At 36.9% G+C, this 14,694-nt stretch overlaps 1 protein-coding gene across 6 annotated transcripts in view; it reads left to right on the top strand.

The window, feature by feature from the left end:
* The window catches only part of Klc (kinesin light chain), a 146,634-nt gene that overhangs the window by 64,477 nt on the left and 67,463 nt on the right, over nucleotides 1-14,694 (top strand). For 5 of the 6 annotated variants that reach the window (XM_089092014.1, XM_089092013.1, XM_089092011.1 and 2 more), the window contains exons 4-5: nucleotides 5,474-5,576; nucleotides 10,078-10,309. In XM_089092014.1, the coding sequence (XP_088948140.1) occupies nucleotides 5,474-5,576; nucleotides 10,078-10,309 (335 nt within the window). The remainder of the gene's footprint in view (nucleotides 1-5,473; nucleotides 5,577-10,077; nucleotides 10,310-14,694) is intronic. The other variant, XM_089092012.1, reaches the window with a different exon arrangement.

Here is a 14,694-nt window from a genome sequence, read left to right as displayed (position 1 = left end):
CCCCCAGAGCATATCTTAAAACACTTGCCCTTAAGATTTTGGGGGAGTATCCTCCTCAAAAACATATTTTCTATCTGGAAATCAACTACGCTGAACAAAATAGCTATCTCAAAATGTGGATTGGATGTGTTTGGGGGAATGAGGGGCGTGGGGGGGGCTAGTTGCCCTCCAATCATTTTGGACTATTAAAAAGGGTAATAGCCCTTTAATTTACAATCGAATGAGCCTGTTTTGAAGTTTCTACGACAACGCCTTCTATAAAAACCTTATATGCCCCCAGGGCATAACTTACAACCCTTGCCCTGTGGGTTGTGTGGGTGTTTCCTCATAAAAATTTTATTTTATTTCTTGAAATAAAATCAGCTTAAAAAATCGGCTTACTGAAATTTTTTTTTTTTTTTGTTGGGGGATTTTATGGGCGTGAGGGGGGGGAGGGGTATGCTAGTTACACTCCAATCAATATTGACTATTGAAAAGGGCACTAGCTTTTTAATTTTCAAATGAATGAGCCTGTTTTGAAGTTTCTACAACAAAGCCTTGTATAAAAACCCTACATGCATCAAGAGCATAACTTAAAACCCTTGCCCTGAGGGTTGTTTGGGAGTATCCTCTTCAAAAACATATCTTGTATCGGGAAATCAACTACGCTGAACAAAATGGCTATCTCAAAATTTTGATTGGATGTGTTTGGGGGAATGATGGGCGTGGGGGGGGGGCTAGTTGCCCTCCAATGACTTTGGACTATTACAAAGGGCACTAGTCCTTTAATTTCCAATCGAATGAGCCAGTTTTGAAGTTTCTACGACAACGCCTTCTATAAAAACCGTATATGCCCCCAGGGCATAACTTAAAACCCTTGCCCTGAGGGTTGTGGGGGGGCATCCTCCTCAAAAATATATTTTCTATTTGGAAACCAACTACGCTGAACAAAATGGCCGTCTCAAAATTTTGATTGGATGTGTGTAGGGGAATGATGGGCGTGGGGGGGCTAGTTACCCACCAATAACTTTTGATTATTAAAAAAAGCACTAGAACACACGATTTCAAAACAAATAAGCCCCCTTTGAAGCTTTTCTGACAACTCCTTTCGTGAGAAATGCCACTGGGGAAAAAAAAAAATAATAATAAAACATTTGAACCTCACGGGCTTTACTATAGGCAACGCTACAGCGTTGTCTCTGAAATGATTTTTGTTGCTAGTTGAAAATTAGAGGATTGTAGCCGTCGATCATCAGGCTTTTCGAGCCTTCCTCGGACGGTTGTGTGTATATATAGTTTGGTTTGTAAGTATTAGTAAATAAAATAAATTTGTCTAATTTGTCTAAGAGTAGAAGGAAATATTTTACATAACGAATTATCAGAGTCTGTTTAAATGGAGGAACAGGGACTAAACAACTCAATCTTTTTTTCCTTCCAACTGTGGAGGGGATTTGTCTCCTATATGTACGCAAAACTGTAGAAGGAGCCGTTACTTTCTTGCCTTGTCAAAAATGGTAATTTTAAAAAAGCGATACTTGTAAGAATTTGAGATATGTTTTTATTTTTTTCACTTATCGCATTGCATGCAATCATAGGTATACATGCTTGTAGGACCTTTAGGGTGATCATATTCAGGATGTTTCATGCATAGCCGGTTGATTAGTCTAAAAGGGTAGAGTTTCGTGTCCTTAAGATAGAATATTGTTACAGAATATCTCTACACTTTTTTTCTTGTAATTCTGGTAAAATAAAGCTATTTGTTATAAATTCAGGGAAGGGTATATACCCTTTAGACCTTAGGGATTCAAACTACATTTTAAAACCAATTTTTCATATTTTCAATGTATCTTTGGGTCCCTTTTCTTATCTTTGAACTGTTTTTCTTATCTCTGGTATCAATTGTTTATTTTTTATATTACCCTTCTGCTGATATTGGTCTTAGAAAACAGAGTACTTCAAGTCTAGTTTGGAAATCTCCAAGAAGTTAGACACGTAAAAATTCAAGTTAATTGTGGATTTCAGTTGATGACAGGTTTGAAATACATTTATATTTGTATCTACAATCTTCACTCAACCTTCGTCGCTAGTAAAATATCAAACAAATCGTGATAATGAACTGTAAGTTAGTAGCGACGCGGCTATATAGTAACCGAAATTCTAAAAAATGGAATTTTGATACCAATAGACATACCAAAAGAATCGGTTTATTATGCTGATTCCAAATATATAAGTTTCATTAAATTTAGTGTTACCCAACAAAGGTTAAGAGCCTGAAAATATTTGCCGGATTTTCGAAACAAAGGGGGGGGGGAAGGTTTTCTCCAGGGGTGATGTTTCGACCCAGTGGTCCTAGAATATCAGGAGAGGACTCATTCCAATGGAAATTAAAAGTTCTAGTCCCCTTTTTAAGTTACCAAAAAGATTAGAGGGCAACTAGGCCCTCTCCCATACCCTATTTCCCAAAGTCGTCCGATCAATATTTTGAGATAGCCATATTGTTTAGCATAGTTGAAAAACCCAGCAACTACGCCTTTCGAGGTAACATGACCCCCGCTACCCCTGGCGAAAAGTCTTTAGGCTATAAAACTTGCCAATTGTTTACGCATAATATTTATTATTGGGGAGTATGCATACATTTTTCGGGTGGGGGAGACGAATTTTCTGTTGGGAGGATTTTCCATGGGGAGTGAAGTTCCGAGGGGGTGAACTTTTCAGGTGAAATTTTTCACTGGGGGAATTTGCCAGAATTCTAAAACGACATTTTTTTTACATGTCTTGCTTTCTGTTTTCCGACTCAATTTTAGGCGTACAGATGTTAAGGGCAATTGTCCAGGCTAAATTTCAACCGGGACTGAATTGTCTAGAGGATATTTCCGTGGGGAGGGGGATTTTTCCGAGGATCTGGAGCCAGATTTCCTGACATTGTTTAAAAAACGATCAGGAATTAAATAAAAAAAAACAATTTTTTTGAACTGAAAGTAAGGAGCAACACTAAAACTTTAGCTCTTTACGCTAAAGTTTGAATTTTGTCCCATTTCTTCTAGATCGACTCCTGAAACACAAGGGTCATTTAATTTGAACAATAAGGACCTTTTTAAGAAGTACTAAAACACTTTAGCGTTAAGAGCAAGGTGCTGAGGAGGGGGCCACCACCGTCATATACGTAATAATTTCTGTTTGTTTTAAGTTTTAATGTTGCTCCTTACTTAGAGTTGAAAAAATTGTTTTTTTCATTTAATAAAAAATGAAATTTTTTGCAAGACTTATGCTGCATCTTTCTACATCAAAGGAAGTTGTCACTTTGTGAAGCTAAAACTAATTCTTGATTTTTATATTAGACAGTTTAAGTTAATAGCTATTTACTTCATATAGACCTGACATAAGCCCCATCGGTTTTCGAAGGTCGTTTTGGGAATTCGGTTATCACCGGACTATTGATGTAACTTCTATATGAGCTTATATCTTCTACCAGACAGAGAAGAAACGACATACTAATAAAAGAAAAGTTTTTTTTCCCATATCTTTGGGATGAAAGGGATCTCTAGGGTGAGAATTCGGCCGCCGAGGTCTCGGCTTCGGGTGAGAACTTCGACTTGGCCGTCAAACACTTTCTTTGAGAGACGTGGGCTTTCCAATAGCTCGGTGTGTCCAAACCTTTTAAGTTGTTGCAGTTTTATTTCTTGAAATTTCAGAGAAGCTTGGTGTTGATAAGTGATATCAGCAACCCGTCGCAGTGATTTCTTTTCGAAGATAGTGACGTGGCATTTAAGAGCATTTAAGCCTATTTGTAAACTGTATAAGCCTTTTTGTGGAATGCTTTTCATCGTATTCATTTTCTTGAAAATGCTTATCTAGAAATGGCTCTCCTTATTTTGCTGATAGAAAGATAGCGTTTTTTTTTACAATAGTGATGTTTATTCATTTCTAAAATTTTCGTTTTCTTATCTATACAGCCCTACATTTCCCCATATTGTGTTTTGTACAATGATCGCAATTTTCCAGAACGTGAAAATTTTATTCGACTAGGTTTGTGAGAAAAGGTAGATCCATATTATATTTCAGTAATTACGTTTTAGTAAAACGAAACTGAAAAAGTAAATTTACTCTCTAAAAAAGAACATTAACTAATAAATTCATATGTGAGGTAACAAAAAGTTTCACATGCTAAGAAATTCAAAATGGTAACAGTAAATTATTCTGTCTCCAAATATAGAATTTAAAATTTTACTTTTCTTTTCTTGTTTCTCGAAGGGGGGGGGATTCTTTTATTTTCAAAGATATTGGCATTTTTTGTGCAAAATTTTATTTAATGTATACACTGAATGTATACTCTAAATCGCAGTAGTTATTTGGAACCTTCCATAATGCATTTGTTTAGAAGGAAGCTCTTCCTCCTTAGAGGGAGACTGCTTACTAAGGAGGGAGACTCCCTCCTTAGAGGGAGTAGCTTACAGAAACTTCTGAAAACGGAGACTTGAAACATTGGAGCGTCAGAAATGCAAAGTAAAAAAAGATAATCAAAGCTAACTGCATCAAAGGGGGAGTGTGATTTATCTAAATTTAGCAAATGGGTGTGAATCCGCCCAAAATTAATTTGGTTAGATCAAGATATACTTGTTTTCTTTACCCGCTGAGAAATATCCCCCTTTTCCTTCATTTCTCTGCTGGTTAAAGAAATTCCCTGGTTGACATTTTATTTGATTGAGACTGCTAATACCCTTTTTATAGTGTGAAATCCTAAAATGCCTCTGATAAAAAGTAGTAACCATACCTAGGACTAGTCGTGGTTGGGGTATCTTTCCGCATCCTCCCCTTCTCCATCTCCCCCTGTATGTGGGCATTCCCAGCCCCCTAGAAAAATAATTTTTTTTGCCCGTCCCACCAGTCCCACAAAAAAAAGCCGAAGGTAATTCGGTTCGGAATGAATATTTCTGTTGCTAATTGTTGTAACTAATGTCCTCTTTTTTTTCTCTCTTTTTACTCTGAGGATGGCTTGGGGGAAATCCTGCCAGAATATTTGTTTTGTTCACTTGATGAGAAATATTCCTCATTTCTATGCTGGTTATATAATTTTTCTTTTTTTCAATTTATATCTTATTGAATCTGCTGACTATAATATGAAACCCCAAATGTCTCTGATAAAGAGTAGCATTCATAATTAGAACCAATTGCGGCCGGGGGATCTCACCGCTTCTCCTTTTCCCCTACTCTATGCAGACTTTCCCGGCACCTAGAAGGATTATTGGCTCTTGCCCTCTCTGCCAGTTCCTACAAAAAAGCTAAAAATAATTCAGTTCAGAATTAATATTTCTGATACTGATTCGTTTTATTCACTTGCTTTGAAATTTTTGTGTCTGCTTCTTTACTGTCTGGATAAGCCAAGAAAAGGATATTATTCGCTTTCAATTCAAATTTTACTTGAACTTATTATACCGTCTTTAGAATGTTTAAAATGTTTACCATTATATCGTTTTACCATTTTAACGTATTTTAGAATGAAGAATCCCAAAATGATGTATCTAATAAGGAGAAAAATGATGATCCCACAGTTGATCTATTTCCAGATGAAGACAAGTTTGACGAGAATAGAAAAATGGGTAAGTGGATTTCCTTTTCTGCCCTATATTCAAAATCTCGTCGGATGTTCGCAACCAGGCCTGAAAGGGCTTAACGTGTCATATGTCATAGATATTTCTTGGTAAACTCTTTGATTGAAAGCAAAAAGCTATACACCTCTAAATAATTCCCAAGCCACAGAATAGGAATAGAATTTTCATTGGAAAATTAAAAAAAATGAAATTGTCGTGTCCTCTCTAAATTTTGAAAAATAAATTTTCAAAGACTGGTGCAACGTACGAGAAGTACGGGGAGCATTTTCGAAAATTGCCATCATCTCTCTCAAGACCTTCAAAGAATGCAAAAATGATAGTCTGGATACTAATAATGCCTCAAACCACTCGATGAAAAATAAACATTTCGTGGTTTAAAAATGAAGACTAAGACCCAGAAAGAGCTAAAAAGCTAGGGATGAATTGTCACAAATGCAACTTGGTATCAGTACAAAATAGGGGCTGTGGAGAAGGAAACACTATAAATGTTTGAAAATAATTTAAAAATCCAAAAATACTTAAAAATATGTCAAATTTATTGAAAAACATGTTTATTAAAAAAATATGTCATAAAAAGAGCAGCGGAATGAAATTGGTCTCTGCTGAAGTGCGGAAATGTGTTTGTAGTAAGTGTTTGTAGTAAATGTGCACATGCGTGGAATCTGAAAAAACGTTGCACCGTTTTTTCGAAAAACGTTGTTGGTTTGAATAAACATTGTTGGTTTTAAAAAACGTTGTTTTTAAAAATAAAAAGGTTGTTGGGATCCGAAAAAGATTACTTTGGCACATCTTTCTGCCAAGAATGCGTACCAGACAATAAGAGGTGAAAAAGATAATGTTTAATTATGGTCAAGTATCTAGTGACTTTCAGAGAGTTTTAATTAAATCTTTATATAAGAAAGGCTGTATGAGTGAATGTGGTATTTTTGAGGGATTAGCTTGATTGGAGGTAGGTTGCTTAACATTACTAAAGAAAAGAATTTTGAACTAAAAGACACTTTTGATTAATTTATAGTTAGAAAAAACCGTTCAGTTTCTAGGAAAGGGGGTGGTTTTAGAGGGGTTTTAGCTATAGATATAAATGCAGTGAACATACATAAAGCTTATACTTTGTAATAAGGATAAGCCCTTATATAAAGATAATGATGTTAGAAGCTACAGTTGTCAAGTGTGATTCTAAAATGATGGAGCTATGAAAAAATTATGCTAGATTTTTCCCAGAGGAATTTCCAATGGATATATTTATGGGTACTTATGTATTATAGTGACTTTATCGTTTGACTGACCATATACAAAGAATTGTGACCGTCAAATTGACGGTGGTGTTTTCTATGTTGTTATATTTGACGGTCATAAAGAGTTGTGACCGTCAAATTGACGGTGGATTTTATTGTTATTGTTTTCTATGTTGTTATATGTTTTCTATGTTGTTATATTTGACGGTCATAAAGAATTGTGACCGTCAAATTGACGGTGGATTTTATTGTCATTGTTTTCTATGTTGTTATAATATATTCAAGTGCTGTTTCTTTTTTCTTTTTTCTTTTTTTTGGGCCATAAGAGGCTTTTGTCACAATAAAATCTATCTATCTATCTCTATTAACCAACTAAATTCCAGGAAATATAAAAGAGTTCTTTTATGTAATAATTTTTTTAATCCTAATGAAGTATACCTAAATGTGATGAACACATAACACTTTACTAACAAATTTATGGAAACTACAACTAAGAACTATTGAAAGGAGGCCACCCAGAACGTGTTATGTTAAATACCTAACCAAAATACCCACTATATATTTAATATCTAATTGAAATATACCTATATATCAGTTTATCTCCCTGTGCCTAAGGCAATTGTCTCCGTATGCAGACAGACAAACCGGTTTTACACATACATATCAGATCAAACTTGTTGAGTGTGGTTGCTATAATACATAAGTACCGAATTCGGTAGTTGTTTGAGTGCCCAAGTTTTATGGAGTATGTTTTGACAGAAACGTGCCCTATTCCCCCTTTCTAATGAAATAATGAAAATAGATATCAGTGGTTAAGCAGCGTTTTTGGAATGACTGGAAGAACATTTTTGTGCTTTGAATGAAGCAGAAGCGGTATTGCTTTAGAAGTTAGCCTTTGGAAGCTAAGGAAAGCAAATATGTTTTCTTGTCTATGCGTCTGAAAAATTGGCAAAAATTGTTTGTGGAGTTGTTATCTTATATGGTTTTCTTAGTGTTCATATTCTATGCTTCAATTTTCTGCCATATTGTTTGTAATTTTTTTTTTTTTGAGAAATCAAAAAAATCAAAGAATGTATGCATAGCTACCATAAGGATTTTGCCCAAATATTTATTTCCATTGGGCTACCTCTAAAACATTTTTTGTTTCATGCTACTTTTACTTCTAGATCCATAAGAAATTCCTTTGTCGTCTTCGCTTCAGAGCTTTAGAGGAGATGAGTGAAGATGTATTGGGGTTGTAGCGTACACGCTCGTTTCTGTGATATTTACCTAAGGGGGTGTCTGTTGTAAATATCACGGTTTCTGTGGTAAATATCACAGTTTCATAGCAGGTAAATATCACAGTTTCTGTGATATTTACCTAAGGGGGTGTGTGTTGTACAAACAATGCCATTTTTGCCAAATGCTGCCGTAATTCTTATTTTTGGCAATTGGGCCGAAGGGAAGCCCAAAATGGGCGGAAAAGATTGTCAGAAAAGCAATAAAGGGAGTATAAGCTTTACAGAAGGGGTATAAAGTTGGTTAGTAACGTACAACGAGTTACAAAAGTTGGGTGGAAGTTAATGTGTGCTGCTGTGTTGGTTTCAAGGGGCTTGGCGCTGTAATGACTTCAGAGTTACAGTTGCAGTATCCAAAAGCAAAGCAAAACTGAGGAATACACTAAGTTGACGAATTTTGAGCCAAATTTGTAATTTGGCTCAGTATTTTGATAGGGTTTGTATCAATCGATTGGATGTCGTCCTTCGTGGACAAATAAAAGATACTTTTAGTTATTTTATAGCTAAAAACAGTTTGGATTTAGGAAAGAGGAAGGTTTTAGAGGGGTTTTAGTTATAAAGGTAAATGCAATGAATATAGTTTCTACTCGCCAAGTTAATACTTTGTAATTAGTACAAGCTGCGACGAATTAGCATCACCTACGACGATATACAAGAAACTTTTCCGGTCTTTCTCGGTGAGGAACAAAGAGAGCATCTTCATTCATGAACTCCCCCCCCCCCCAAAAAAAATAGAATATCAATGTAAGTGCGAGCACCCAAATGTACTGTTGAGCTAAAAATAAGAACCAGGAAGAGGAAGAGGATTTTAAGGGGAAAAAATAAGGTAAAATGGGGGAAAATTTAATAAGGGTAAAAATGGGTAATAAAGGGTAAAAATTTAAAAATCTTAATAAGGTAAAAAAGAAAACAATCGTAATGGAGTTTGGCGATTGCTTTGTACTCGCCAAATCTATTTCAAAAAGTTCCCAAATTTACACGTTAACCATATAAATGATAATTTTCAATAATCAAAACGCGTCTACAAACGTGATATGGGACAGCATACGATTTATTACCCCGGAAATATATTTCTCAGCAACTATCACCCACGGATCACAACTGCTGCGACGTTCCACTGGCCTTTGCACCGGAAGTCTAGTTGCACCTATTGCTAGTATTGAGGAGCATGTAGCTGCTGAATATTTAATCAAAAGATCATCTTACTTTGAAACAGTATGTGATGGGTAAGTTTGACGGCTCTAGACCCTTAAGGTTCAAACCGGTGATGCTGATCTCTGTTTCGTGGCCGTTCAGCCGGGAAGTGCAATGTGAGGGTTGGGGGGCCAGCCATCCTTTGCTTTTTTGCACCGTTCCTGCTTACCTTCCCTAGATTTCTCCAATTGCCCATTTAGAGTTGGGTCGACTCTGGCTGAGTCACGCCACTGACCCCCTGATGGTTAGATCATTTAAAAACCATCTACAGTTATCATTGGATCTCTTTGGTTATATTCAAGGGTATCCAGGTGGATCGAATGTCTCAAAATATATAAATATCAGATATTTGCAGATTTAGGTTATATTTAAAGTTTTCCTCGTGGAAAAGTCCTCTTCAAATACACAGATATCACACGTTTGTATATTTGCTTATTAATATACATTCTGCAGTTATCCGCGAATCTCTTTTGTTTTATTCAAGGGTGTCCAAGTGGGAAAGCCGTCTTCAAATGCACAGATGGCATACTTTTGTAGATTTGGCACATCTTTTGGCTTGAAATGCACGAAATAAATAGTTGATTTTAACAGACGTAATTCCAAGGAAAAACGAAAGTAAGTATTGTACACACGTTTAGATAATTGTCACATAATGTGTCTTCTCTGGGCGATACCCCTAGCTTTATACACGTATGGGGCCCTAGAGATTTAAGATGTGCTCTTTTAGACAATCACCAACTGATTATTGCATTTTCTATTTCTTAACACTTTCTCTTCTCTGAGGAATGTCACAAGTGCAGGCTCAATTTGCAATGGTACAACAAGCAAATGCAGGCTATGAAATTCCTGCTCGTTTGAGAACCCTTCATAATCTAGTCATTCAATATGCCTCACAAGGTCGTTACGAAGTGGCTGTCCCACTCTGTAAGCAAGCTCTTGAAGATCTGGAAAAAACGTCTGGACACGATCATCCAGATGTGGCGACCATGCTGAATATTTTAGCTCTGGTTTATAGGCAAGTTTTTTTTTAAATTCTTTTTACCCTTTATTATATATTTTCTTTTGTCCTTTTATTCTTTGTTTATCTATTCAGCTTTTTAATATTATTGATAAGTCAGTAGTTGAGTTGCAATATCTGTTAACCCCATCGAAGAGGAAACGAGTTTGTTTGAAAATGATAAAAGAGATTATGCATACATCATGTGCCTCATCTTTTTGTAAAAGTTCCAAACTTTTTTCAAGCGTATTCTCTTCTCTTTTTCAACATTTCTCTACCTTTCTGCTAAAAAGTCGGCGTTGGGGAGAGGGGTTGTGGGGGAGCTTTTTATTTATTGTCATTGGAAATTAGTACCTTAGTCTAATTTCAGCTCAATGTGGTTACGGGAAGCTACAACATACCTACCTCTCTGTTAAGGAGCTGGTGGTGGGGAGGAGTGTTGGGAAGGGTCTGAAAGATCTTTTAATGAAAAGAGACTGGAAATCAATATGTTTTCGTAATTTTAGCTCAATCGGACCATGAGAATTGGGTAAAATGTTGAATAAACGATTAAATACGTGCAGAACCACGAAAAAAGTAGTTCAATTCTGCTGTCTAGGGCTATAGAATTCTGCTGTCTAGGCTGGGTTCGGATCATTTTCCTATAAAACTTTCTGTCCAACTTTCTAGGATGTTTAATGTTCTTTCTCTCCCTCATTCTAGCCGTATATCCCGAGCCCAAGCTATAAGGCGGTTACGACAAGATTGGACTGATGAAGAAACAAAAACATTGAAAGATAGGTTTTGCTCGGAAGAGATTTTGGATAAGTTAAAGGGTTTATGTGAACTCTCTTCGGACCCTGAAATAATTACTGGCTGCCTGTCACAACTCCTCCATGAAGAGGCTGCTCGGGCCCTGAAACGAATGCCGCCGAAAATAGGTCCTTTTGATAATGATTGCAAGCTTAGTAAGTTGTGCCTATTTAGCTTATTAAAGAAGGTAAAAAATGCCAATGGCCCAGAGCAACGACAAGAAGCCCTGTCAACATTTAGATTAGCTAGAAAAGAACACAAGGCTTTAGTAAGGAGGAAGAAAGCATGATATGAAACTAAAGAGCAAGAGAAGTGTTTTCAAGCTTATAGATCGGCCAGTATGAAGGAATTCTGGAAGTATTTACGTGGGCCACGTGACCAATCAAAAATGATCCCAGAAGTTAACTCTTGGCCGACTTATTTTGAAGACCTGGAGAATCATAGAAACTCAGCTGGCCAGGCACCCATCTATCCGCAAGTGTATACTGAGCTGATAGATGCAGTGGTCAGTGAATTCCCCCTCCCAGAGCATTCTTACCAGCTACTTCAGGAAATATCAGAGAGTGAGCTAAAGCAATCCATCAAGAGCCACCTTGGAGGATCCTCGCCGGGTATTGATGGAATTTTGTCAACAATGTTTAAGAAATAAATCGGTCCCCTGTTGCCAGTTCTATTAACTTTGTAGGCCTATGATGAGGTCCTGGTTTCATGTAGTTGGCCAACAGCATGGAATATGTCGGTTATAATGCCGTTCTTTAAAAAGGGTGACCGAATGAAGCATGGTAGCTATGGCCCTATTAGTCTAGTACCAAGAATTAGTAAATTTTTGGAAAATGTTCTAGATGGTAGATTAGGGCTGTGGCTAGAAAAGGAAAATATTGTCAGTGAGACCCAAGGAGGATGCTGAAAGGATTATTCAACTACATATCGTGTATTTATACTCCAGGCTCTTATTGGAAAATATTGGAGAGGAAATGGTAGGCTTTTTGTTGCGTTTTTGAACTTTGAAAAGGCATCTGATAGTATTGATAGACCTATTTTATTCCGTTACCTTGTTAAGATAGGCCTACCCAGGCCTTTTATTATGCTATTAATTAACATGTAATGAGATAACTTTATCTGTGGTTTTTATTGTTAAAAAAGGTGTATCTAGGCCATTCAGAACCTTTAGAGGAGTTCGCCAAGGATGCACGTTGTCACCGAAACTTTTTAGTCTGTATATCAATGATTTTGCAGAGTTCCATGAAATGAGATGGGCCCCAGTGGTATCACTAGCGAATACCCTATTTTCTTTTTTGCCGTTCGTTGACGACACAGCTTTAGTGGCTAAATCAGCCGAGGAACTCCAAACTCTTCTGAATTTAAATGAATCATACCTAGAATTGAAGAAGTTGAAGCTGAACGCATGTAAGACAGAAATTTTCATCTTCCAAAGTAGGAAGCCCAATGGACCCCAGGATTACTCACTCACTTATAACGGTGAGGCAATAAAAGTAATTCCAAAGCATAACTATATGGGATTGATGGTTGCAACAAATGGGACTTGGACCAAACACATTAAATTGTTTGATTTCACGTAGTGAGGCAGCTGCTTGTGCTCTACTTCGACAAAAACATATCATGGGAATCAAAAATATGAAGATGCACAAGTACCTTTTTATCACTAAAGTGCTACCTGTTGCCCATTATGGATGTGAGTTGTGGGGGACTACTACGGTAAAACAACTGGAATCTCTGCAGTTTATGTATTTTAAAAGAGTTATAGGCCTCCAAAATAATTTTAATAGTTTGTTCCTAAGGGGTGGTTTAGGTTTGCAGGATCTACGTTATATGAGGACTGTACAAATGAATAAGTTTTGGTTACAGGTTACGCGCTTACCTGATAACCGCCGGGCGAAAGCGGCCTACACAGAGATGTTGAGTTTCACCAAAAAGGCAGCATGGCCAAAACAAGTTAAAGCACTGTTGGATAATGCTGGTTTATCATGGGCACGGAATGAGGGGCAGGGTCCTCTAGGTAAACCTGAAGATTTACTCGGTAAATTTGCATCGCGCCTTCGGGACCAAGAGATTCAAGTTTGGCTAACGGATCTGGAAAAGTCTAGTAGCCTGCATTTTTATAGACAGATTAAAGATGTGTATGGGGAGGAGTATTATTTGAAGCTGAACCTACCATGGAGAACCCTTAAGTATTGGTTGCAGGCGCGGGCAGATTGCTTACCACTGCGTAAAGGCTACTGGGAGTCTAATGATGAGGATGGCTCGGGAAGTAGGCGTGCCTGCCCCTCTGTGGGGAGCTTGGGGATGGGATAGACCATTTTATGAGTAGATGCCAAAGTTTGGTGAATTTTAGGGCTAATTTTTTCCTTGGGAATGTACGGCTGCTACTGGATGTTTTGGGGACTACTTCGAGGGACCTAATTATTGCGTTAGGTTGTTTTATAGAGAATAGTCGGATGGCGCGGAAAGAAGCTGTATTCTAAATTTGTTGAGTGTTATTGTTCTTTCCTTATTGTTTTTTATTTATTTATTTTTGTTTATATGGCTCCTGGTTTTTAAATACACGCATGTTTGTATGTATGTATGTATGTATGTCTAGGGCTATAATGAGAGAAAGGTTGAGGTGACTAAGACACGTTCTGCGGATGAAGGATGACAGATTGGTAAAGATCGTCCTTGTCGGTCAACCATCTGAGGCCAAAGGAAAAGCAGGCCGTCCCCGAATGGGGTGGAAAGATTTCGTAAGGAAAGATTTAAGGGAAATGGGAACTTCTTGGAGGGTGTAAAGAGGGAGGCTGTGAATAGACTGGGATAGAGGAGGAGCGTGCTTAGCTGTGTTAGCCTCAGGTGTCTTGGTGCTCCAGTGATTTGTTAGCTGTAGTACTAGTATTATTGTCTACCTGATCAAGAGAGACGAATATTAAGGACTAGACTCCCCCCCTCTTCACTCATGAAAACATTTTCTTGTTAGTATATTTAATTCCATTTAACTATAATATCTCTTGCTGTCAGATGAGGTGTGCTGTATCTTGACTTTTGATCATGATGGTGATCAACTAGTAAAGATGAATTGCTAGTCAAACTAAGTTTAAGTTAAAGTAGAGTTTTGGGATAAAATTTTGAAAACTCATTTTCAAGCTAATTTCAAACTTGTGACTTCGAATATGTTAAAATTTATCTTCATAAAAAGGTGTGCACGATTAGTTTTCTTGATTTTACTAAAAGATCTCAAGTCCATCTCTTAAGTTTGCTGCCAATGCAGTAGTCTTTGCAGGGTGGTACCTTACAGAGAGAATATTTATGGACAGCAAATAGAAAATGTAAAATGAAAATTTGACAATAAGCCTTATGGATTGTGTGGCCAAAAGTGGTTGTATGTAAAAAAAAAAATTGTTGAATGGTGGCACTTTTCAAATTGTTATGAATATATACAAAGAATTTGTTTTTATATGAAAAAGTTAAAGAAGGTCATACACCTCTATAAAAGGATTTATATAGGAAAACGTAATCTGTAGGTGTTTTTAATTGTAATAATTGTTGGAATAAAGCTGTTGACCGTCAACAGTAGTATTCGTAGTAGTAGTGAACGTAGTAGAAGTAGTTGAACCAGT

This window comes from Artemia sp. Qi Xiang Cuo, chromosome 7 (assembly GCF_049724085.1).
Source record: "Artemia sp. Qi Xiang Cuo chromosome 7, ASM4972408v1, whole genome shotgun sequence".
NCBI lineage: Eukaryota > Metazoa > Arthropoda > Branchiopoda > Anostraca > Artemiidae > Artemia > Artemia sp. Qi Xiang Cuo.
Note: the sequence above shows the minus strand (reverse complement) of the source record. Positions and strands in the feature narration are given on the sequence as shown.